This window comes from Petromyzon marinus, chromosome 25 (assembly GCF_048934315.1).
Source record: "Petromyzon marinus isolate PM22_M1 ecotype Great Lakes invasive population chromosome 25, UKy_Petmar_22M1.pri1.0, whole genome shotgun sequence".
Lineage (NCBI taxonomy): Eukaryota > Metazoa > Chordata > Hyperoartia > Petromyzontiformes > Petromyzontidae > Petromyzon > Petromyzon marinus.
The window spans coordinates 6,516,120-6,542,011 of record NC_133691.1 but is presented as its reverse complement, the minus strand read 5'-3'; the positions used below and the strand labels follow the sequence as shown (position 1 = coordinate 6,542,011).

The window sequence follows — 25,892 nt, the reverse complement described above, 5'->3', positions numbered from 1 at the left end:
TTGTTTTCTGGGTTTTTTAAGTATATGTGTATATGTATATAAAGACTGTTGTGTGTTTTAGAAATGATGAAGCATCTTGAGAATGTACATCAATCACTGTCTAAATATATTGTGGACAGTATTATACAGTCAATGGAAACACATTCAGTTAAACGCAAGTAATAATACTGCAACACGTTAGCATTAGTTATTTCCATGTATATTTAAATATCTGTATATTCTACTTACGCATGACTGTAATACTGTAAAACTGTCTAAATATATCCAAATGAGCCATGGCAGCTCTTACAAAGAGTCCCCATGTAGTGAAATAAAGAGCAGTTACATAACATGACCCATTCTTTTATTTGCTAAAAAGGTCATGGTGTTGTATTGTATACAGTACATGTGGATGATGTGGAGGGAGTTGTGCGTTTTCTTCGTTAGCCCAAGAGAAGATTAACATCGAGACAACGGCAGTAGCCAAGAATGTATAAGACAAAGACCTCCCTATATAGCTCTAACAGGCTGTTGGGGGCAAGTGCTGTTAGCGCGCACCTATGAAGGCTGGCACGGCACACACGAGAGGGTGGGTGGCCAGCACCACGCCTGGGTGTATAACAAAGATCCCTGTGTAGCCTGTAACAGACTTATAGAAAGTGCTTTTAGCGAGCACCTATCAAGGGCGGCACGGCACACACGAGAGGGTGGGTTGGCCAGCACCACTCCCGGCCGCCTTTGTCTCCCCCCCCCACCTCCCCCCGGTGACGATGTTGACTACACACCGCACCAGGTGCTCATTTGAGGCTGAGTCGACCTTGTACGACGTCACCGGGTGTTGACCGTGAGCGGGAATCGAACTCGGGTCACCGCCGGGTTCATAAGCGCAGCGTAGCGCTAACCACTACAGCCACCGCTCCCCACTGTATAACCCGCACTGAGTGACAGTCGTGCCACGCTTGGAAGAGCACACACGGGAGACTGGATATGGAAAGCCTCTCGGTTTAAAATTGGCCCCTAAACAGTGACCTGAATTGAACGGCACCAGAGCAGTGAAAATCTTCTCACACGCACGGACAACCAAGGCAAAATAGCCCACCAAATTGACAGAACGGACTGCAAGTCACCAGTCTCCCAGCGTCATGTACTTGCCGAGTTTAATTCCACTCACTCACTTTTCCGAGTTTAATGCCACCCACTCACTTTGCCAAGTTTAATGCCACTCACTTACTTTTCCGAGTTTAATGCCACTCACTTTGCTTGGTTTAATGCCACTCACTTTTCCGAGTTTAATCGTCACCGGGCTATTCCTAAAGCGGCCACCGGCTCGATCGCAAACTCTCAGGGAAGGGAGTTTATCACGTGTGGCCTTAACAGACCGCTGGAGCACACAGCATCACCACATCAGATACTCATTTGAGGTTGAGTCGACCTAGCGGAGGCCCAGGACCTGTTCATGAACAAACCCACACACACACACACGATGTGCTTTGCAAATGTTCTCAACTCGCCTGGCACACCGGTCACCAAACAAGTGACGTTGTAGTTTCCACGCTTTGGGCTCCACTCAGCCTCGGGGTTTAATGCAGCAACAACAGGAGGGACAGCTGTGCATGACGATGAGCAGCTGCGAGAGGCCATGATGTATAAACTACTAGCTGCACTACCCGGCTTCGCCCGGGACTTGGATTCACCACGCGATGTTCACACACCACACGAGTTACTCGTTTGAGGCTGAGTCGACCTAGGGGAGGCCCAGGACCGGTTCAAATAATCGTCGTGAGCGGGAATCGAACTCGGGTCGCCGGGTTCGTAGCGCAGCGCACGAACCACTACACCACCGCTCCCCCCACACACACACACGCGCGTGCGCGCGTCCATAGGTACACATACACGCGCTTGCAGCAGACACACACAACTTTCAGGGTGCGTACGGCAATAAACGACTGAAATAATAAAGCAATGCTGCGCGAAGAACGCCTTAGACCTGCAACACATTTGTATGGCACTTTACTCGCGGAGGGTTGGGGGGGGGGGGATGCGTGACATCAGCAGGCACACTGCGTAACGTTTCCGCATGCGGGTGACAGCACAGATGTGACGTCACAGCTCACTTGCCGTGCAAAATATATCCATTATTGCGCCCCCCCTCCCCCCCCAAATAGTCCAGTTTTATACTTTATGCATGGTGTGCAGTCTGGATTACATACATCGTCAACAATGTCTGGCTCGTGTGGAATAGTTGGCCAACATTCTCTCTAGATGGCCTCTTTTGAGGTCCCTATAATGGAGGCCCTTTCTGCCCACAGTGGTGTAAACAACCAGGGCTATACCTTCACGACTAAACTACTGTACTTGTATTTTACCAGGTAAGGCCCACTGAGCTGTATGGCTCTTTTTTTTCAGCAGCGACCTGGCTAGCACACATGATAGCTCGATGAAAGTTGCTCATCATGTGGAAATTTACAGCAACAAATGAATGTGGGGGGGGGGGAGGGGGGAAACCCGGATGATCCGAAGATAAATCCACGCGACCACGGGGAGAGCGAGAACATGCAAACTCAAAATATACAGCAGGCGTCAGGGTCGGAACCCACGACCTCCTGCATACGAGGCGACGGAGTTAACATCTCGCCACCGCGGCGTCCACGATCATTCGCGAACTGGTGGCACGTGGGCCCCCAGGGATAGGAATTGTCAAGCCACGCGCTAAACGTGGACTGTGTGGCCGTGTTGAGAGAGTGGGTGGATGGCGTGACAGCTGCATTTTAAGAAACGTGGCAGAGTCGAGTCGACAGCTGCTAAGGCGACTTACCCCCAACCGCAGAAATAAAAAAATGAAAACAAATGAAACGTTACGTGCCACCCTTTAGCATTCACTACTCTGTGGCTCAAACATCCCAGAGACATTGCCATTCTGAATGTCACCTTCGATGACAGTTTTCACGTCGTGAAACTGTTTACCACTCAGTGGTAGGCAGTACTAGTTTTTGTTGTTGTAAAGGCACTGTACAGTATATTTAAAAATTTCGTTATCGCTTTTCATCAACTGCGGAAATTAAGCAAACCGCATTCAGCGTACAGCTTGTTCTGATTGTTTTTAAAGAACGCCACACGCGCCAATAAACTGAGCAGGAAATGTTTACGATGGAACACAGCGATTTTTATTTAATTTAAATTATACTCAATCTTGATTTGAAGACGGACGCTTGTGTTGCAACCGAAACGTCGTGTTTTTATTTTATTATATTATTATTTTTCTATCTACGTGACTTTACCGAAAGAACCAGAGAGTAAAGATTATACTCGGCTGGTTCGTAAATAGCGTCGCCTTGTTAAAGTGGTGCACGAGTGAAGTTATAAATAAATGTTAAGCGTGTTGCCGTGGTGTAATGCTTAGTTAAGAAATCACGGGAGCTGTCAATCCAGAGCTAACGCTGTTTCTATTAAATCTAGGAGATCTCCTGGCTCGCAAGTCGAAACAGTGGTGGGAGTTTCTAAGCTACCCGCCCGCCTCTGTCTGTCCGCCCGGCAAATTTGAATGGGTTCGCCACAGTCGACCGTGGCAGCAGCTCGCTTGTGGTGGGGTAAAGCGAAGGGTACTTCCACCCCTGCCAAGACGTCTGGCCGGCATGGAAGAGAAGGCCAAATTCTCTCTCTAGAAGGCCAAATGTTCCCCTTCGTCAGCAGCGGCGTGAGCAATAAATTGTAGGGCTGCTGCACCTTTACGTTTTAGCCTTACCTAATTAATGCACTTCCCATAATTTATAGTCCATTTGTTACCTATTCAAATACAATTTACTTTTAATGCAAAATGAATTAAATGACAAGCACGCTGCGGGATAAAATATCAGGCAACACAGACCCATTTTCATTAATTTTTTATGAGTTCTATTCACAATCAAGAATTTAAAATAAATGTTTTGGTCTTTGTACTAAAATTGGATTAAGTAAAACGTTTTGCGTTCCACTCTAAACATTGTACTGTCGCATTGATTTATTTGCTATATATCATGTCCACCAGTGGAGCCTCTTAGTGCGTATTACAATATTGCCTTGCATGTTTACAACGCATTAATAATGCATGGTCAACGAAGGGAAGCGTTATTGTTATTTAGAATTTCTTAGACTGACAATGCATCAATTATTCAGGAAGTCAGGTATTGAATTAAAGTTAAGATGTGTACGGTTCATCTCGTACATGAAGCAAAGATCGATGTCAACGTTCCGGTGTGCCTTCAAAACTTGAGTGAAATTCATGGGGCTGCACGTGATTGCACTGCCGATTAAGGCACGCCAGGACACACTTTTCGATGGAAGGCCAAATTACGAACCTTTGTTATTCATTAGCATGAGTGAAGCAACGAAACTCACAACGGCACAGGACCCTCCTGAAAAAGAGTCAATAATAGCAACTCCTAGCGCCGAACCCTGAGCCCAAATCCCAAATGAGAAAACGTGCCAAAATAAAGCACCGATTGCTGATTTGGAGAACTTACACATTAATATGGCAGGTTAATAAAACGTGAAAAAAAATTGTCAAAACCATGCCTGAGATAATCTGCAGATCTAAATGTTGTGTTCAACTTACATTTGGTAAATATGAACATTGAACGTCTTCGATAAGTGAGTCTGGGACAGTGATGTCGCTGGGGTGCATTTAGTAATTAGCGTTTGAAGGTTTTTGAATGCGCACGTGCATTGTCTGACTGAATTGAAATGCGTTTTCTCATTGTGCGTTGACAGGCTACGCGGGAGGGAGGGGGGGATTAACATTTGGGCCAATGTGGCTGTTTTAAAACCCGTCGTCTTGAATATGACTGCGAAAGTTGGCTGTTTTTTTTTAAAGCCCCGCGAGGCAAAGTAAGTTATCCCACCACATTCCTATGCATAGTTAGCGGTGCAGAGACGGGACAGGTGCACAGGTCGATCTCTCTCTACAAAACACATGGAGGGTGGGAGGGTGGGAGGGTGGGAGGGTGGGAGGGTGGGAGGGTGGGAGGGTGGGAGGGTGGGAGGGTGGGCCCCCCAGACGGGCGGGTTCCCCACCCCCGCCCCGCCCCCCTCTTTTCCAGGAGGGTCCTGCACTGGCCTTTCACCTGTAAATGTATTTTTTCAGACAATTAACACTGACCGCTTACACAAGTGGGAGGAAACCGGAGACAACGCACACGCGCGAGGGGGCAACGCTCTATCCCCCCGCCATCCCCTCCGTACTGATGGAAACCGAAGCCGATCGGTCCGCTTGCTGTCGCCCCTTCTTCCCGGCGAGTCAGGGTACGGGCACCTTCCTCGACGCCCAATGGGGAAGGGAATTTCACAACATTTGCGCGATTCATCCACCGACCCTCGCTGCCACTGGATTACAAGTCACGTGCATAGGAGCACCACCGCTCGGCTCAAACAAACAGGCTGCAACCTATACAGCATCGAATTGTGGCGCCGCTTGCGAATGCTGTGCTCCCCCCCCCCCCCCCCCCCCATTGTCTCCTCCTCGTGTCAACAACGACGACGTGAATACAGCACCAAGCCTCGGCACTACCAATGTTCTTCCTGCTGCTGCTGCTGCTATCCGGCCACCGCCTCAGAACAACCCCTCCCCACCACACTCTTCTCCCAGCCAAAACCATTTAAATCTACAGGGTGGTCCCGATGTGTCGTGACCCCCCCCCCTCCCACCCCTTATCCCCCATTTAATTATCTAAAACGTTATGTTTTTCAAGTAAGGTTTATTTAAAACCAGAAAATAACATGCAAAGGAAAAACATTTTATGGTCAGCTATTAGGGGGTCACAGAACATCTGGACCGCCCTATACACTAGGCCCCACGGTGTGAGAGTGCAGTCTCCAACTCGTCTCTGGCCACACGAGCGAGCCACTCTATGCATGTGCTATGAAGACGGCTCGTTGCCTGCTGCAACGTCGCCTATTCAAAAAAATATTTTATACCAGCAGTGTTATTGACGAATGCGTAGAGTTTCTCATTCATACCACAACTCATTACATCCACCTCTTTGCCTCCTGTTTATATCGGTAGCTCACACCTACTGATTTCAAAATAAATGTAGACATTCCACACAAACACATAATGTAGGAGCTGTTCGCGAGTATGTGCTACTCACTAACTACACTTGCTCCGACATTATTATGTGTTTGTGTGGAATGTCTACACTCGGGTCGCTTGGTTTAGTAGCGCAACGCGTTAAACCGTTGCATATGAAGACAAAGACATTGACTTGCAGATTTCCATAACCTGCACTCACACCTGCGTAAAGTGCACATCAACTGGAGGCACTGCATCGAGATGCAGTGCCTCCAAAAACCTGAGCTCTTCCAACACCGTGCTGCGTTGTCGAACGTGTTGGAGTAACATTCCTCGCCCTAGAAACACAACAAACCTGTAATAAATTTGGATTTAAAGCTTTCGTGACTGCTGGGATTCATATTCTTGGTTCTTTCGGTAAAGTCACCACGTAGAAGGGAAACAATAAAATAAAAATATAAAACAATAACATTCTCACGACGTTTCGACTGCAACACAAGGAATCATCATCAGAATACTTGTGTTGCAGTCGAAACGTCGTGAGAATTTTATTTGTTTTATATTTTTATTATTTTATTGTTTCCCTTCTACGTGACTTTACCGAAAGAACCAAGAATATAAACCTGTAATACATTCATCGGATGAATCCATTCGATTGTAACCCCCGTTTCTCTCTCTGGCATTCCCGGCGCAAACAAAGTGGCCTCAGGAAGAAACTATTAAGTAAAACTGCAACTAATTCAGAATGCAGCGGCACGTGTACTGATTAGAACCAGAATGAGAACCCACGTGACACCCATTTTACAATCCTTGCCCTGGCTGCCAGTCAGTCATGGAATTGATTTTAAAGTTCGTCTGTTGGTTTTTAAGTCGTTGAATGGTCTGGCACCTGTATACTGTTACATGCCTCCCATGCTTCTATGATATGAATCAACAAGATCCCTCGGATCCTCTGGTACTACTGGTCTTTAAGTCGCCCCAAGGCCAGGAACATGTGGAACAGCCTGCCACGGGATCGGAGGGCTTCAGAATCATTAAGCACTTTTAAATATTTTTTAAAACTTCATTCTAGATTTGAAGTTTTCGTGACTGCAAGGATCCATACTTTTTGGTTCTATCGGTAAAGTCACGTAGGTAAAGAAAATAAAAAATAAATTAAATCACGACGTTTCGGACACAACACAAGCGTCCGTCATCAGGTGGGACAACCACAGCAAAACAAAGCAGTTGCTGAAGTAGGCAAAAGAGCCGCTAGTAACTTGCTTTTAATTAGGATTCTCTTAATGTGTTATTTTTATTATGCATTTGCTAGTAATTTTGTTACGTGATTTTATTTTGCCAACAATTTCACTCTTATTATTCATGCCTGTAAATCACTATGTATTGCATTTTTTTGCACGAATAGTGCTATAGAATCTTGATTTGAAGCTTTCGTGACTGCAGGAATCCATACTCTTTGCTTGTTTCGGTAAAGTCACGTAGGTAGAAATAAAATAAAACAAATCACGACGTTTTCGATCGCAACACAAGCGGTCGTCATCAGGCAAAAGGAGTCAGCCTCTAAAGGCAAACTGTTGTTGTTGATGGGCCTTAGCCCAAGTGCACCAACAACAACAGCTATTGTTGTTGTTGGCTACGCCCATCCCCAAACCCTTATAAAGTTTGCCTTTAGAGGCTGACTCCTTTGCCTGTAGACGACCGCTTGTGTTGCGCCCGAAACGTCGTGATCTATTTTATTTTATTTCTAACTACGTGACTTTGCCGAAAGAATCAAAGAGTAGTGCTATAGAAATAGAGTTTGATTGATTGATTGATTCCCCCTTATTGGATGCTACGAGGGTTAGTTAGATCGATCAATCGATCGATCGTTTGTCGTGAAACCTCCTTCCCCCGTGGGGGGGGCTCGCCGGTGGACTGGGTGGTTCAAGGAGGGACCATACCCCTGGCTCGTCAGGAGACGGCGGTAACAGCTGAGCCCGAAGCCCGATTCTGATCTTTTCATACTTTACACTGGCGAAACAAACTAGAAGTGGCCAACGTTGTTTGTTAGCTGTCCGCACGCGTGACCATCCATTCACCCTTATTGCCTCCCTCCCGCGCGCTCATTATAAACGTCCATGGCATCGCCTATGAACCCGTCCTACTCATGGCAGAGGGAACCTTCAGAAAGCTCAAGGCAACTCGCTCTGTGGGTTCCTCGGCGATTGTGAGAGGCGCATTGTACAACGAACGACCCCATCGATTGAGACGGCTTACCTGGACGTGGTCACGTAGGGGTTGGTCAACCTCCTCTTACCACGCAGCCGTCAAACCTTGTGAGTTGTGACCAGTGCCGGATTACCCCAGGAGCAAAAGTAGCTGCACGTGTAGTAGCTACTACATATGTAGTATACTACTACATATGTAGTATATGTAGTATACATATGTAGTAGCTACTACATATGTATACTACTATGTATACTACATATGTAGTAGTAGCTACACATGTAGTAGTAGCTACTACTACATATGTAGTAGCTACTACTACATATGTAGTAGCTACGGGCCCCGCACTTTCAAGGACCCCGCGCTAAATGCTTTCAAGCTATCAATTCCGGTTCAGTTACTCTGCACTTGCTCTATTACTATAGTACTATACCGCCTTCGACTTTTACGAACGACTGGGTGTTCAAGGTTCGCGATTTGTCGTATTATCTGGCTGTATAGCAAATGGAAAAGAAAAAAAACAATTATTTTACTATGCAAGTTAACAAATTTGTGTTTCAATATTTGTGGGGGTTTTTTTACAAAAAAATAGGGCCCCTTTTTTAACATATGCTGCAGGCCCCGCACTCGCTTAATCTGGCACTGCTTGTGGCTTTCCAACCCATCACGCCCCAAAGGTAGCGGGGATTCACGCGGCTCACCTGCCTACCCACACACAGACTCCGAACTTCACCTTTGCGAAAGCCCCACAAACAACGTTCGCGGAACCCGTACTCACAATTCCTTCCACTCACGCGGCGGTGGTGGTTGTTGTTGCGGCGAGGTGGGAGGGATGAAGGAGGGCAGTGAAAGACGACCACGAACGAGCGCGTTGTTTTTGTTAAAAAAAAACGGGGATGGTTAGTGGTGGTGGTGGGAGTATCCAGAGCCGCGTTGCTCGGGGCCAGCCCACACAAGCATCCTTGCCACATTCATTGGACTGTTGCTCAACAAGCTCGAGCACCGATAAACATCCCCCGTAATAGACTTTTCAAAGTGTTGTTGGGGAAAACCCTGCTTGACGAGTAGCACTTATGAAGGCCGGCACGGCACACGAGGGCGGCCAACGCACACCACGCCCGGCCGCCTTTGTCTCCCCCAGTGGTGAGATGTTTAACACACCACACCAGGTACTCGTTTGAGGACGAGGCGACCTCGGGGAGGCCCGTGACCGGTTCAGATAACCGTCACGGGTGTTGACGGCCGTGGGCCACAATTGAACTCGCCAAATGCATAGAGCAGCGCGCTAACCGCTGCACCACCGCTCCCCGCCCACTCACCCTCTCTCTCTCACCCTTTTTCCGCTAGGGACGCCAGACTACGATACAGTATTTTTGGGAGTCGTGACCAGAGTCTATAGATTGTTGACATGGGGTTTGTTGTAATCCATTCTGATTCCAATCCCACCTCCCCGCACCAAGTTACTAAAGCATATAATTGTTACACCCCCTATATTTTGTAATCGAATGTACGATTGCTGGATTAATACAGCACGAATAGTTCATGTTTTTGTTTGTTGCGGTTGCACCCGATTCAAGAGCCGAATGGCTCACTGAAAAATGAAATTGAAAATTCAGGAAGTGAGTGATAAAAAAATGACCTATGTACAGAAGAAACAAACATTAACTGAATGGTACTTTAGGGCATCTACATATAGTGTACATACTGTCCTGTATATTGACAAATAAAGTATAAAAATAACCAAACAATTATTACAATTCACACAAAAATGACAGTACATTAATTAAAAAACTAACCGATGAATAATAGCAATGTAAACCTGTAACTTTAAAACTCAACCAATAAAATAATTGCTATTTTCATACTGGCCACCAATAATGTATCCTTCAACAGCACATTGTAATACAGGAAGAGGGTCATGTTGACCAAATGAGTTTTTTTTAAATTCATTTTTAATATATAATTGTGTCATTTAGATGCCAGGATCTCAAAAAGTTGGGTTGGAGTCGACTCCATGTAGTTACAAATAAATAATCCATTTCGAAATTTCCACCCTATCACCCAGTCGCTGTTTTTATGGGAGTTGATGATTTACATATGATAATTATTACCCTATCCACAGAGCCTGGTTGTAACCAGACCCTGCTTGCTACTTACTATTCTATTCTTGCGTATGATGACAGCAACCTGAGGAGCGAGATACCATAGTCGATGTCACGAGAGGGCTTCATGAGAGTTTGTGTCGTGTTGCTTTTCCTCCTCCGTTGAAGGAGCGCAGACTACAGAGGTGTTACTATTCGATTCAGAGTTTGAAATGCAGTCTTCTTCTTTCGTATGGCTGATGTAGATGCAGAACTACAATTTTACATTCAGGTGAACCAGATAAACGCGTCAGGAGTAGTGGTGTGTATCGCTGTGATGTTTTTGTATTTGTGGATAGGGCATTGCATCGTTAGATGTTGTATGGTCTGTTCTGGATGACCAGTCGCACACTGGAGAGTTTTTCATTGTCCATTTGTGCATCAGGTATCCACATCTGCCATGGTTTGCGCGGATGCAATTTAGGGTGGACCATGAGAAATGCAGTAAGTCTCTGTGTCCACCAGGTGGAGACTCGCCAAAGCGCACGGCTCGACGATGGCTTGCGGGTTGATTGACGTGAGAGTTTGATATTTCTTAATTGCCTTTTACGTTATTGAATTGAGACCTTAACACAGGTCTCCGTGTGGAAATTAGATGACATGAATCTTTGCTCAAATGGCAATTGGGGTGCCACACTCGTGGTCCAAACAGATGGTGGTGGAAATTCCACATTCATATGGCAAGGGACAGTCTCTGCAAAGAAAAAGCAGTCGACATAAAAAGGTGTTATTTTATCGACCTCCTTGGGGTATGGTATGACAAGTCTACCCCAGCATGCTCTATGCGGTGACATCGCAGCAGGCTCTGTGTACTGACATGAGTGTTTTGGTCAGCATAACATCACAGCTTGCACTTTTGATTTGACTGCATCCTCTGTGGACTGACAGTAACTTTTGTAAACACGATCAAACCGGATACACCAAATCGCAAGGGGCTATTCTCTCTTCTCTAATGGTTGGTGCTTTAGTTTCTCGGTTGACCTTTGTGAGTTCAAAGTAAAATTTAAGGGCACAAGTGTCAATATACAGCCTTTTATTTTTTTATACAACGCTTTTAACACATAAAACAATCCAGCACCTGGTGTCAATCTTAACGACTGCGACATTCACAAGAGCAGCTCCGTGGGCCCATACCACACTCGTCAGTGCGGGTGAAGGTGGGACTCAGGAGCAGTCCAGATATCACTTTACGCTTATGTTAGTCATGGTTGGGATTCAAACTAAGGTTTCCAGGCTCACTGCACAGTGTGCCAACCACGGTGCTACTGTTCTACCCTGAGCCAATACAAAGAACACATTTTATTATTATCAACAAAGTAGAAATAAAACAGTTGTCACATTTTAGTCAGCCAACTCTCTCCAAAACAAGAGATGTAATTACACCCTTAATGAGTTCAAGGATATTTAATTTGAGTTGAATGCACAATTGAATCATTTGGCGGGACTCCGGGGTCCCGCAAAAATCAGGTCAATAATTATTATTTTTCAGTCCGCCCACTCGTGATCCCGACAGCAACGCGCCGCCCGCCCAGACTCGCGCCAACAAGCGCCAGCAGCAGCAGCAGGTGGCGATCGACACGATGGGCGCCACCCCACCGGCCAAACGCGAGCCCTGGGGGGCGTCCGCCGCAGTCGCGCGCGGCGACGACGCCCTCCGGTCAGCCGTCGATCCTCAGCTTCTTTGCCAAGGCGAGCCCGCCCCCGCAGTGAATTTAACGTGTTTATGTAATTTTTCAACTTTTTACGAAACTTAGTGCCCCGAGTAGCTCTCGACGAGGCCAATCGATTGACACTAGTTTTGTTGTCGGTAAGGCAACAAGACTCGTGTCGCTACGCGGGTTTTTCCACCCCGGGGCAGTGATGGGACCCCGGGGTCCCGCCAATTGCTTCAATTGTACATTTAAGATGTGTGAGCATGCAATCTAGTAAGACGTAAAGCCATTGCCATTACCTTGGAAGCATGCATTGCCAAAACAGACCATTTTGTCTTGCTATGTACCATTTTACAAATAGCATCCAATACTGGATAATCTGAAATTAAATTGGAAAATAAAATAATGAAATCATAAATTTGTCATTCCGAATGTTTCTCAATCGCATATGTATGTTTTACTATAGTGACAACCAGCATAACTTTTGTTGACACTTTCCTTTGGCTTTTATAATCTAAAGCAGTACAAGCGAGGGGAGGAAAAAACTAAAGTTATTTTATGAAACTGGCCATTGGCGAGGAGGCATCAGCATACAATAACGGTAGCTGTGATATTTCCAAGCCAATATTTTCCAGTGAAACTACAATTTAGAAACAGTGCTAAATATGACAACGAAAACCACCAATAGTCTTTTGTTAATCCTCTCTCAGTCGATTAATTATCCGTTCTATCGTGGCCGAAGCCGCAACTCCTATTTAGGCATTTCACAAGGTGGAGAGCAGCAATTGCACAGATTTGAAAACATAAAAACTAACCGTACAATTTGGGTGACTAGTGAAAAGCATGGATGTTCACATGTCACTGCAGCTTCCAGCTGATCCAAACACCAGACACAGCCGACCACCACTTTCAGTTGCGCTGATTCATCCCCGTCAAGTTCTTTAGCTGCACAGTGAAGAAAAAAATGTGTTGAATTAAGCGACAGAATGTTACAACGGACACCATCTGCAAATTGCAGGTGGAAGCAAGTTTCTAATGACTGCTACGTAGGTGCATGCGTCTCAATAAAAATTACCGTGACAGCGGCACCAACCAAGCCCTGCACCAACGCTTCACCCGTGTCCTTCACCTGCCGGGGGACGATGGCAACGCTGGAATTAGCAGGGCCACAGTGTTGATACCACAAACAAGCACCACCTCGTTTAAAGGTCGGACACTGCGCATCGTCAAGACACTGCACAGCATAGGAAAACTGGACGTCGTCTAGGAAAGAGGCAATCTCAGAATGGCAGATGGTGTGCACACCGAGTTTGTGAATGTTTGTTGGAACCCGTAAGTGCGAGGGCCAGGCTGTGTGTGCTATATGCATACATGATTGTTGTATGACTTTACTTTGGGGTTGATAACCAAAATAACATGTGGCATAGATTTAAAGTGATAATAATTAACAGTAAATTCAAGAGTGAAATTTAAGTAAAATCAACAGATGAAAATCTAGATATGAAGTAAAATGTGTGAGCATTAAAACTGAGTACATGCTGCTAAGATCTTTGGTTTGAATCTGGGCAGCCATCCACAATTTAACTGTTTTTTTAAATGTGTAGCAGGTTGATAGTCTTAGCCCAGTCATCAAAACCTATCATAAATAGAGGGAATTTATTTGCAGGAGCAACCTCATTCAATACCAATAGATTTGTCATTAACGGTACCTAATAACAGAACAATATATATAAGCCATCCCCTTAGGGCAATGGCAAAAATGAACTGCTTTCTGAAAGAGTTCTGAAATTTTTGTTTTGTTCGACGATGTCGAAAATGCAATTGGAATAAAACATTTAAAAGGACACTAGCATAAAACGGAGATACTTGGCTACGTACGGTGCGAAAGAAGTTAAATATACATACATATAACTTAAAAAAATACATTAACATTTTTTTATGAGGAATAACTACAATCTTGAATTAACAATTCAGCGAGCGTACGAGCGCCAACAGCATTGGTAATCGGCGACTGGTCGCGCGCCCACGTGCCTGCTGGGCAGTCTGCGCTGCCATCATGGCGTTGCCGATGCGGTTCTCCAGGAAGGTCCAGGTGTCCTGGAAGTCGTGCGACTTGTCCTGCACCATCACCAGCTCCGTGGCATTGTAGATGGCAGCCAGCATTCCACGCCGCGTATACCAGTTGAACTGCATATTCAACATAGGGCCAATTTATGGTTTGTTTCAGTTTGCTTACTGGTTATAACTATCTTAGATTGCACATAATTTGTCAGGTGCAGCTCATTTCTGTCTTTCACTCTACCTGAATTTCACTCAAGTGAAAATATATATAGAATATATACATTTTCATCCTGCTTATAAGCAGACTATATTTCTAAAAGGACATAAACTGCCTATCACCAAATCATTCGCAATGTGGCAGATTCTATCAGATCTTGAATGCTAAGCAGAGGTTTGAACCTGGATAGTGCTTGGATGGGTGACAGCCATGCACGAATTGGTTGCTATACGGTTGCGAGGCAACATTGTGGGTGCCATAGGGCTGTGCACCAAAATTAATTGTTGTATTTTACTTCTATGGGCCCCACATTAACTAACCAGCAATGACCTGTGCGGTCAAGTATGGTCAAATAATCCCCATGACCCATACGGTGTGGGGGAGGCCCTCTTCCAGCAGTAGATTGACAAACGGTTCGTAAATATGTACATTCACATTTTAATCAATCCCATTAAATATTATGCTTAGACACAAATAGATTGCGTGCGAGTAAAAAAAAAAACATGGTGCACGTTTATTAAAATTCCGCCACCTTTATGAATGGGTACACCAGTTAATACATCGGCAGGTCACGTGTGGTGGGGTAAACTGTGGGTACACATACCTTTTCAATTTGAAACAGTAGGCCAACATTCCCTCTAGAGGGCCTCTGTAGAGCTCCCTATAGTGGAGGCCCTTCTGCCCACAGTGATGTAAAAAATACAATACCAGGACTATACCTTTACGACTCAACTATGTTTATTTTACCAGGTAAGACCCACTGATTTATACTGCTCTTTTTTAGAAGTGACCTGGTCACAAATGACAGCTGAACGAAGTGGCTTCTCATCAAGTGTAAATTTATAGCAGCCAAATACTCGAAACGCATGTGGAGAACATGCAAACTCCAAATATACAAGCGTCACGGTCCAGATCGAACCCACGACCTCCTGGATACCAGGTGAGCTACATCTCCCCACTGAGGTAATCTGAACTGCAATCCTTTGATACAAAGCGAAACATAAACAAGTCAAGTAAGAGAGTCCCTTCTCCTTGGGCACTAATCCACAAGGGGGTGTGGTGGGCACATACATCGGTGGAGCGGTCGCCACCCTGGTAGCAGATCTCATCCACGAGCGCCGTGAGCAGCGTCACGCTCTCCGGCAAGTTCTGCGGCATCACCAATATCCCCATTGCCTGAGCACACCGGGCAGGAGAAATGTGGCCGTAACGGCGCGCACAGTGTCAGTCTGGCTGGACCCAGTTTTAATTGCTCGGTTCGCATTATACACTTCAAAAACGTGCTACACACCACCAATATGGTTTAAATGAGGAGCAATTGCCTATTTCCCATAACAACACCAATTACCCATTAACCATTACAATAGGAGAAAAGTCAAAAACGTTTCTCCATGGTCTTTGAGCATTGGGCGATTTTCATTGCTGGGCCCGAGTCAGTTTGGAAATTTCCACATTCCTGGTTCTGAGTCAGTTGGGAAATTTCCACATTCTTATTACAAGGACTCTTCTTATTCACGAGACAGTGAATGCTGATTTTCCACTATATGGGTGGTTACTAGATGGTGCAAATTTGACCGATGTTTTTTAAAACTAATTTTAATAATTATGGGTTTAGTTGACCCTGGGCAGGATTTGAATGCACATCATTATCATGCGTTCAATGATTTGCCAAACTAAGCCTCGATCATTACATCCAGCAGTTATGTAGCTTTAAGGGCATATTAAAAGCACCAGCATATTTACTTTTAATCTTATTATACATAGACAGTCCTGTTATTGGCACAAACACAAATCATGACCTGCTCACAGATATGCCAAGACGCTGACTCCTGCAAATGCATTAATTCGAAGTGGATTTCAACCAGTGTTGGGTAAATTGCCTCAGCAGGACTAATTACCAGAGGATTAAATCAGAACTGGGATGCGTGTACACAGGATTTAATGGGCAATTGCTGCTTTGACACTTAGATTAACAGCTGGGGAACCCAGATCATTTACACTGCGGTGACTCTGGAAATGGAAACGTGATGTCATGACATGTTGGTGTTGCCAATGTATCAAGTGTGCTGTTTGCATAATGCCCACACACTGATAAGACAGATTTTAAATACAAGTTAAAATATTTTTCAATACACTTTCTTGTTGTGACAATTGTTTTACAATTTGGTACGAAAATATGTTGATAATAAAAAAACGATTCAGCATTCTTCTAAGTGCACATGCAATTTCAATGCGAACAACATATTTACCTGCCAAATCTTCTGATATGAGTTAGCAGAGTTAACGCAAATTGCATACTTAGGAGCAGCAGCTAATATTGCTGCACGAGGTTTATTGGAGCAAAGCGCATTACACACAAACCTGTGTCCACTTGTCCATGTACGGGATGAGCATGCGAAGCCTGGCTTCTATTGCGTCCCGCAGAAACTGATCAGTTTCCTTGTTCCTACAAATCAAATGAGAAAGAACAGTTTAACGGTCCTACGACAAAATCAAGTAAAACTCTACAATATAACCATTGTCGTCAAATACCGATTTGAGTACCACATTTAAGTATAACAGGCACACAATCAGCCTGCTTAAAACTGAATTGGTCTCCAGGTGGACTATTCACGTAATAAATTGCGTCATTCATTTGGGAAATTATTTTTTACAATAATTTTAGTTAATAATAAGCCTTCTGAAACTGCTTCAGCTTTCTGATCCGTACATGAAACGCTTTAACAAAGCTTAAGAGGAATGAACACAAATGAATGAACGAATGACCACACACGATAACTCAAGTGCATATAAGCCTGTTGATATGCTCGCGTGACAGCAGCAGCACATTGTGGTCTGACCTCACGGGCGGGGGGTTTGCACTGAATGCAAACACTCACTCTGCCTGCCCGAGCTGCACGAGCTTGTTCTCCTCCGTGAGCTGCTCGGACAGGCGCTTGTTGCAGTCCTGAACGAAGTGCAGCACTAAGTCACCGGCTCCCTTTTGAAAGATCCCGGACACAGCCGGTGACAGGCCCTCTGCCTGTGGTGCCGATGTGCGGCAAAAATGACAAAAAGGAAAACTTTTTGCAGAAAAAAAGAACACAATTTTATTACATTGTCAAAACAATACTGAGCCACCGCGACCTGGCAGTAGAAACCAATAACTAACGGTCTCAACAACAGGTTAGCGTGTTTCCATTGTGGGTTTGAAATATACATCTGCATTATGAGCTCCACATACTAACATGGTGCACCCACAATGCATCGTGTGTCATGACTTACAGCTGGAGTCAAGGAGGTCTAACTTTTGAACGGAAGTGACAGAACTCCAGCACGGCTGTGATACCACGTGAGTGTTCTAAAATAGTTATCCTGAAAGTTGCATAGTGATTAGGGTCACATAGTTGAAATTTTGTATTATTCTCTTTCATTAATGCAGCCTCTTAAGTCATGTAGGTCACCCCATTAAACATTGCCTAGTTGTGTATGGCACCTAAAATTTTGCGCCAAATTATTTTGATGGGCTCAGCAAGTTTCCCAATGATATACCTGTCTATGAGGGCTATGTGGGTGGTGCATCTCAAATTCCTAACATAAATCTGGGGCTCATGAAAAGCGTTAAGAACAATAAACAATACGATAATTGGTGGCTGTATCACACTGGGTAGTTATGTTGGTGTGCTGTAGCGTGTTGGTGCTACGGGGTCTCGTACGGTCGCTGCCTCTGCCAGAGCCTCGTTGGTCCAGCCGAACTCGGGCACAAACTCCAAGGCGCGCATGAGAATCCTCTGCTTCATCTCCTCCTCACTGTCATAGCCACCGTACTCGCTTCCCATCTCCTCTCCGCTACCACGTGACACAGTTCACACACAGAGACAGGCCTGACCTTCAAATTCCAGTTTCAGCTTTCATGCATAATTGGTGTGAAGTCTGTAGCATTATTTTATATTAGAAGTGCACTGTAACACCTCTTGTAATTTAAATTGCAATTCTGTAAAAAAAAATTGTGCTTTTATATATCTTTTTCTTTTATAATATTTTAGTTCTCTAGTTATAACTATATACTTATTTGAACAATTCTGCAAGACTTTTTTTGCACCCAGGTTTATAAGATGCATCATGTCAGTGATTTATCACTGGGGCCTGTGTGACAGCTGCTATGTGGCTGTGGGCTGGAGGTCACACGAACGCACATAATCTCTGGATGTGCAGTGCAACCGGGTTGGCCAAAGGAACTTATAGCCCTGGACATGCTGGAAGATGATCCTACCATATGCCCTTTTAATTTTAACAAGTGAAATTGTACGTATGTATATTTGCCTCATTAATTGTTATTTAATTTCCTATTTCTTCACATTTTTTTGCTTTCAATTTTCTATGTCAAATGTAAATTATCTAAATATACATCTAAAATGATTGCTGCCTGGTATAATAAACACGAGTCATCAACCAACCACCGAGTTACTTGTTGCACAATGATGCTATCCCATACAAGTATGCAACACCTCTTCCCAAAGTCTCATTATAACTACGTATAGGTATAGCAAATAGCATGCAGGAGTCTACGGATGGGGTCAGTACCGCTCCGTGGACTCGGCAGACTTGTGCTCCGCTGAGCCATGCGTGTCTTCCGCCGGACGATGTTGGCCGCGACTCTTTTCTGCTTCGTCGCCCTCCTTGGTGAGCAGCATGGTAGCGGTGTGCAGGCATCGAAGGCCGTTTGTAGCTTGGTGACCCAGCCGGGGAGCGCACGGGAGCAGTGTCGCCGTCAGCTTGCGTTCCAGGGACAGCCGCCGCAGGCTGCCTGCTATTCTCACAAGTACACATATACGTTACAAATTTTTTTAAATAAATGCACTCTTTGTTTTATAAGCATATTTGCTAAGCAGATGCCCCTGATGCATATATTGCAAAAGGACAAGTTGTGAATACTCGAAAATGGACAGAGCAAAAGAGCTGAAATGAACATGTACAGCCCTTTTGCTAATCCACTGCTGGATAGGAGCCTTACCTCGCTCTCTAAGTTGTGGGGTTATTTAACCACACTTCACCACGCTGGTCAGTGCAGTTTAAGGTAGCGATTACAGATGTTGCAGCATAGAAGTAAAACAATTGATTTTGTTGCATTGGCCTTTACTGCCAATCTTTTTTTTATGAGACAATTTATGAGGTTGGAAAAAAAACTAGAAGGAAGTTTTAAAGGCGAGACGTATAAAGAGAAAAAAAGACAAAAATAGCTGTGCAATCATAGAAATTTGAGTCACAGAGCCCCCTGAAGGCAGTAGCTCTCAGTAGTATTACAGGACGGTATGGCTATAATATATCAGTGAAAGTGGAATCATCAATCACAAAACTGAACGGTGAATTCTGACAGCCAGATATCAAATAAAGCTGAAAAATAAATGAGGCTCGAATAATATAAATGTTACTTTACCACCATTTTTCTACCACTGTAACGATTAACTTAATATGGTATTGTTTACATACAGTTAATATTCCATGGCATTGCTGTTGCACCTTCATACAATGAAAATATCAATTGCCTTTCAAGTTTAATCAAGAATGACATATTTTATTCCATTTCAAAAATAAGTTAATATTGCACCTGAAGGCGCAATCTTGACTTCCTAGCTCAAGTGCAACACCCTTTGTTTGCCTTCCTTATTATCCCAATATCCCAGAATTGATCCACGTAAAATGCAATTGCTTGTTGACATAAGAGATTGGTGCCAGAAAGATGTGGCACTGCTTGAGCATATTGGCACAAGACAGAGGAAAGTGGAAACAAATTACGAAATGTGCAGTGGACACCTCCGGAGTACCTGCCCGTGGACCGTGATGATGGAAATTAAAAATTATCCGTTCTATTCTTGGTTCTTTCGGTAAAGTCACGTAGAAGGGAAATAATAAAAAAAACAATAAAATTCTCACGACGTTTCGATTGCAACACAAGCAATCATCATCAGGTGTGATAATTTTATTGTTTTATTTTTATTATTTCCCTTCTACGTGACTTTACCGAAAGAACCAATAATATGAATCCCTGCAGTCACGAAAGCTTTAAATCGAAATTTATCCGTTCTAAGTAGTGCTATCCAGGAAGCAGTAGTAAATTCCCATTACCCGCTCGATGGTATGCAACGCACACACATGGTCCGCCTATCCCAGTCGTGGAAGATTGGAATGACAATCTTGATGACGTGACTGCGATTTGAGTCACCACCAGAAGTGGTTTCTGCAACCTTATAAGTGAATTATCTTATCAACGGAGAAATGCGGATCGAACGAAGGTGTAACCAGGCAAATTCATCGCAATGTATGCGATTATCTATTGGATTTCACCCAAACATTCTTCACACAGAAGTGGTCTCAAAAATAAGTGGCGAATTAATCTTGTTGGCTTTCTGACATTTCATACGAAAAAAAAACATTTGCATTAAGCGCAGATATTAGGATCTGCCAATAGAGCCCCTCCATATCAGTGGATAACAATTCAAATGACAGTTCCACGTGCCTGACTAGCTTGGTTAAGCTGTGCCGTATGTGGAAAACAAAGGGTAGCGTGACCTACAGACCGTTTTTATTTTACAAATGCTGCGATGTTTAATTTTAACGCAATGGGGACGGTGTCCCATTACTTTGTGGGCTAAATTATTGTCAATGCACAACCCCCCACCCCCCTGCACTAACGAGCGTGCTAAAGTATGGTCAACCACCATGGGAGGCCTTCCTCTAACAGTATAATACTGATAAAAGGCTGTATCGGCGAGGTAAAGTCAATGTCTCTGTGCTAAAACGAGCAGAGGGGCGGAGCTCATATCAATTGGCTGCCCTCACTTAGCCAGCGGCGGTAAATTCCACATTCTTATGGCAGGTGTCTCAGTCCACCCACATGACATTGCCTGGCAATGTTCCCACCCAAAGCAGTACCAACTTTATCGGCCCGAGGGCAGCGACAGTTGACACTTGGCTTGCGTGAAGCACAATCCTGCATGTTATAAATGGGGCTGTTACCGTTTGCACAGCCAAGGCCACCGCAAAGTCACAACGGAACCCGCCAACACAAGGAGGACCCAACATTAATTCAACGCGTGGGGCGATTTCAGTGCTGAACTACAATACGTCGCCACGTGTGGAGGGCGCAACGTTACATAGTGTTGGCGCGTGCGTGTTTCTTGCTTTCGTAAGTTACTGATGTTGTTGTCGTTGTTATTGTTGTTGCTTAAACTTACCGGACAGGACGAGCCGCACAGCGCCCCCTCGCAGAGAAGCCGCCATCGTTTTGACAATCACAGCCCCCAACACCACCACCCTCCCCCCCAATGCCGTGCGACGCAAGAAACTCCCCGCCATCTTACCAAGGGGTGAACCTGCGCCGCTTCAGGCGTCACGTTCCTATAGAGTATAGGCTACCCGACGTCGTCGCATCTTTGATGACGTCACCCCGCCCTATGTTGTTTACCTACGCGTGAATTTACCCTAAGTAAGATGGCCGCCTGTGGAGGAGGGGGATGGTGTGGGGGGGGTTATTACAGTCCGTCGAACGAGGTTGTCTCGTTCACAAGCTGACAGCAAACCCCCCCCCTCCACCTTCTTTGGTTTGATATAATCACGTGCGAGACATGGCGACGGTTTTTATTGGTTGTTGCTGGCGGTGTTGACCAATGGGTGTGGAGGTGCTGCGGGCGCGTCCACTTGGTGTTTTTGTGGGGCGGGGGTGAAGGGCGGGGGAGGTGGTGGGGCGGGGGGAGCCAGCTCGTGTACGGGCTGCCGCGGGGTTCAAAATATCATGCGAAGCAAAATTTACCAAACGCGTTTTGTGATCGTGGCTGGAATGGTTACGTCATACGTTTCTCAGTCGCCAAAAGCAATTGGTTTGCTTATGAAACTTTTAGTTCATTTAGTATATTATTATTTAAATGTATTTATAATATTATTTTTTATGTTGACTATTGCTGCTGTGTCCAGCGCATCGCTTTGAAATCCTTGATGAAATGCCGCTATATAAATGTTATTATTACAATGCGATTGGGAACCGCGTTACTACGAATGATATTCGATGGGACTGATTTCACCAAAGTGACGTTTTAAATGAATTTATATTCCGTACGATTTACAATGCATATAACATTCGGTTAAACCCTTCACTGTGTGCGAAAAGTGTACTTTTCTTCAGCAAGCTCTCATTTACTCTAAACTTTATTGAATAACCTTACGTAATTTTATTGTAGTGTCATTATGGACGTAGTTTTCATGAATAATTGTCATAACAGCCTTAGATATTGTTTTCGTATTGTAAATCTGGTAGTGGTTTTTGAAGATTGATTTTTAATGTGCTTCCAAAAGGGCACTTGATTGATCATGTCTCGTTATATACCGTTGGACTATTGTGGGTGTGTGAATTTATGTCATTTTGCTATATTAAGTGCGATTCAAATATTTAATTTACTGTGTGAAGTGTTTACAATGTGCCATGATTTTATGTTATTCTAATAATACATACCTGTCAACCCCTTATCAGTGCCTACGTTATTACAGACCTTATTGTCTGTACGTTGTATGGACCTGTAAACTCAATTTCCCTGTAAAACAATACGGGTTTGACACGGTATGCAAATGGTGAAGATTTTGAGTTATTGACAGGAACAGATCAATGCTGTGTTTGACAATATCTCCGTCAATGCAAATTCATTGTCAGTATTGTCCTATAACGTGGATTGAATATGTCTTAAAATAAAGAGTACAGTGCAGTAATGCAAAACTGTAGTCAGGCAATTGTTATCGGTTAACAGTGATTGCACTGCAAACGTAACACTACACAAAACTTCATTAACTCTCACACAATCTTCGGTCCAAGAGACCCGTTTCCACGTTACAGGCTTTTGCATTACCTTACACAATACATTTAACATCCTATATATAGAGGGAGCAATAAGTAATTGTTGACCAATTAATTACACATTATTGTTTGCACGGGTCTTTGAGACCCAACAACTTAGAACCGTGTGGAGTATTTGACGGTATATTTCCTAGGGTTAGATATGAAACATTGGATAGCAATAATGTGTGATATGTTTTCGCAAATCCGATTAGCACGGTCGGCAACGTACAATGCGAAAGAAGTGCAACGTACTATACATAAGTAGCAGCAAAGGATCTATCCGCGGATGTGTACTATACTGTATATAAAACTCTGTGACCATAATGTGTCATGTGTTTATCATTAAAGCCACTGCATTCCTGCGTGCGTCCATTTAGAGGGCTTATTAAAAACACAAGAAGCCACTCCTCGCCTCCCACGCCATACTTTGTGCTGACTTGTCAAATTAATACTGGTAGGAACCTCCTGGTTCCACCAGCCCACAGGGGTTTATTGTGTCCGTCGTGCATCCAAAAATGGGAGGGGGGGGGGTGGGGAAGGCGGCCACGGCACACACGAAGGGGTGGGTGGCCACGATCCACGGCACACACGAAGGCGTGGGTGGCCACCAACCACGGCACACGCGAGGGGGTGGGTGGCCACCAACCACAACACACACGAAGGGGTGGGTGGCCAGCAGCCACGGCACACACGAGAGGGTGGGTGGCCACCAGCCACGGCACACGCGAGGGGGGTGCGTGGCCACCAGCCACGGCACACGCGAGGGGGTTGGGTGGCCACCAACCACGTCCGGCCATCTTCACGACATTTTCCCCTCCACGTGGAGAATCAACAACATGCGTTTGGAGTATGTGACTGCTCTCAATCTCTACATTATAAGCCGCCAATTCGTGGGTATTGTACTCTTTTTTTTAGGAACAGATTTTTCTTCTCTCCACCATCTCAGGTCCCCACCCTTCACGCCGGCTTGTGCCCGCTCTCACAGTCGGGCATATTTGCGGAATCCACCACGCCGCCGGTGACCCTGGCCATTGACCGAGAATCCCAACGTTCCTACCAGCACCTTCCGCAGGAATGTGTTCCTCGTGCAGAGACTGAAACACATTAGCTACTGTATCTCCCCCCCCCCATCACAGGCAGACCGGTGATGTTATAGATAGTGCAGTAACAGGTCCCTGCAGGGTGGGCTGGTAGGACAAGTCTCTGCGCTGTCTATTGCTGATTTTACGCCCAACAGCACGAGATTTCACTTCGTTAAAGTATTGAAAGGGGACGGACGGATTAATCTATTGCAGGCTGGTACACTCAGTTTACAACTTCGTTCCTACCAGTATAATAACGAGCTATCACAGCCACGCAGTCGCATACACCAGAGACACAGATATACCATCAGATCCAGACACTAAGCAGGTACACAGTCACACGCACACCACAGGCATTCTGTGGCAAACAACAATGATCACTGTTACATTGCATTTATGGCTTGACCATGTTTGTTGTAGTACGGAGTTAGACTGATGGCCTTAATCTAAGTTATCTTGTGTTTGTTGTTGTTTGACTTGCATCCCACTGGGATTTTTGCACACAGCGTTGGTGTACGGTGCTTTTTCAGGAATATTTTGCTGTTTTTTTCCTGGATTTTCTGTTTGCACAGTCACATAATCACTTTAAGATGTTTTCTTGTTTTTTGTTTGTTGCGGTTGCACCCGATTCAAGATCCGAATGGCTCACGGCTATACCAAATAAATGAAACTGAAAAAAACAAAGACACCGTCACAGACACGTGTGAGTGCAGACAACACACAGCCACCGTTCGCCACCAGTGCATGTGTGCCAGGCTACGTGCACTTTGAGCCCACGTGAAGTGTCGAAGGCTCGCTCACGGGAGGTTATGGGACAGACCCAGATACCACAACATAGGTTCACTGAAAGCAGACACGTACAGGCACTGTAGAATACATGTGACACATCATGCTGATCGAGCTGAACACACCATCGTATACGTCACAACGGGAACAAATCACACGTGGCTAATTTGTAACAGTCGCACTATTTTGTTGGCAATATGTTAAGGAGATAGATGACATTGACGAGGTCTGGCTCGCCACGAAGAGGGCTTCGGGAGAGAGTTGGTGTCGTTTTGCAACTCATTGGAGCTCAGTCCACAGTGGTTTCCTCTACGGTTTTGGTCTCGAATGAGGTGTTTATTCTTGACGTTCACATTATTTCCACTGTTTTGCCAGCCTTCTTCCGGGTCTGGATGAGAGATTCTAGGATGATTGCGCCATCCCAGAAGTGGGATCGAGGACTTGTATGTATGTTGAACTTCTTTCGCACCGTACAGCGGCAATCGGAGGTGCGGGGAAACTTGAGTAAGCCGCGTGCTACATTGTTGAGATTTTGGTTGATGGGTATATAAGGTGGTCGTTGTTGGCAAGAAAATATGCAAAACTCCTCTGCATTTTCGCGCGAAGTCTCTGCAGTTATTTTGATGGTAGAATCTTCGCCAGAGCAGGTTAGTCGGGGGATTGATGTGGATTTCAGTGCTCAAGGTTATGGTGCGCGTTGCGTTATTTCATTGTGCATCTGAGAGTTTCGTGTGCGAGTCTCGGGGGACCAGGCCATGTCACGGAGTAAGATCATCAGGGAGAGAGAGAGAGGACGGAAAAATTGGTAGCGGATTAACCGAGGCGTCCCGTGCTCGTTCATTCCTACAAGTGTTTGAAATTTG

At 44.9% G+C, this 25,892-nt stretch overlaps 2 protein-coding genes across 5 annotated transcripts in view; both read right to left on the bottom strand.

The window, feature by feature from the left end:
* Positions 1 to 9,540, bottom strand: part of LOC116945901 (endonuclease/exonuclease/phosphatase family domain-containing protein 1-like) — a 30,520-nt gene extending 20,980 nt beyond the window's left edge. Inside the window, exon 1 of one of the 3 annotated variants that reach the window (XM_032960564.2) lies at positions 9,006 to 9,540. The gene's annotated coding sequence lies outside the window, so the exon portion shown is untranslated. Of the gene's footprint in view, positions 1 to 8,278; positions 8,447 to 9,005 lie in introns of those variants that run through there. The other 2 variants (XM_032960566.2, XM_032960565.2) reach the window with 2 other exon arrangements.
* Positions 9,541 to 11,386: 1,846 nt separating this feature from the next.
* COQ9 (coenzyme Q9) lies at positions 11,387 to 21,829 on the bottom strand. Of its 2 annotated transcripts, none has more exons than XM_032960568.2 (9): positions 21,513 to 21,829; positions 18,862 to 19,087; positions 17,994 to 18,126; positions 17,178 to 17,320; positions 16,660 to 16,744; positions 15,370 to 15,474; positions 14,052 to 14,207; positions 13,096 to 13,149; positions 11,387 to 12,965 (listed from the first exon to the last, which is right to left on the bottom strand). In XM_032960568.2, exons 1-9 carry the CDS (start codon positions 21,631 to 21,633, stop codon positions 12,930 to 12,932), a joined length of 1,059 nt encoding a protein of 352 aa, XP_032816459.2. In that variant the 5' UTR covers positions 21,634 to 21,829; the 3' UTR covers positions 11,387 to 12,929. The 2 variants fall into 2 exon arrangements, with proteins under 2 accessions (XP_032816459.2, XP_032816460.2); XM_032960569.2 differs by having other exon boundaries at positions 18,862 to 19,084; positions 21,513 to 21,625.
* Between the last annotated feature and the right edge of the window lie 4,063 nt (positions 21,830 to 25,892).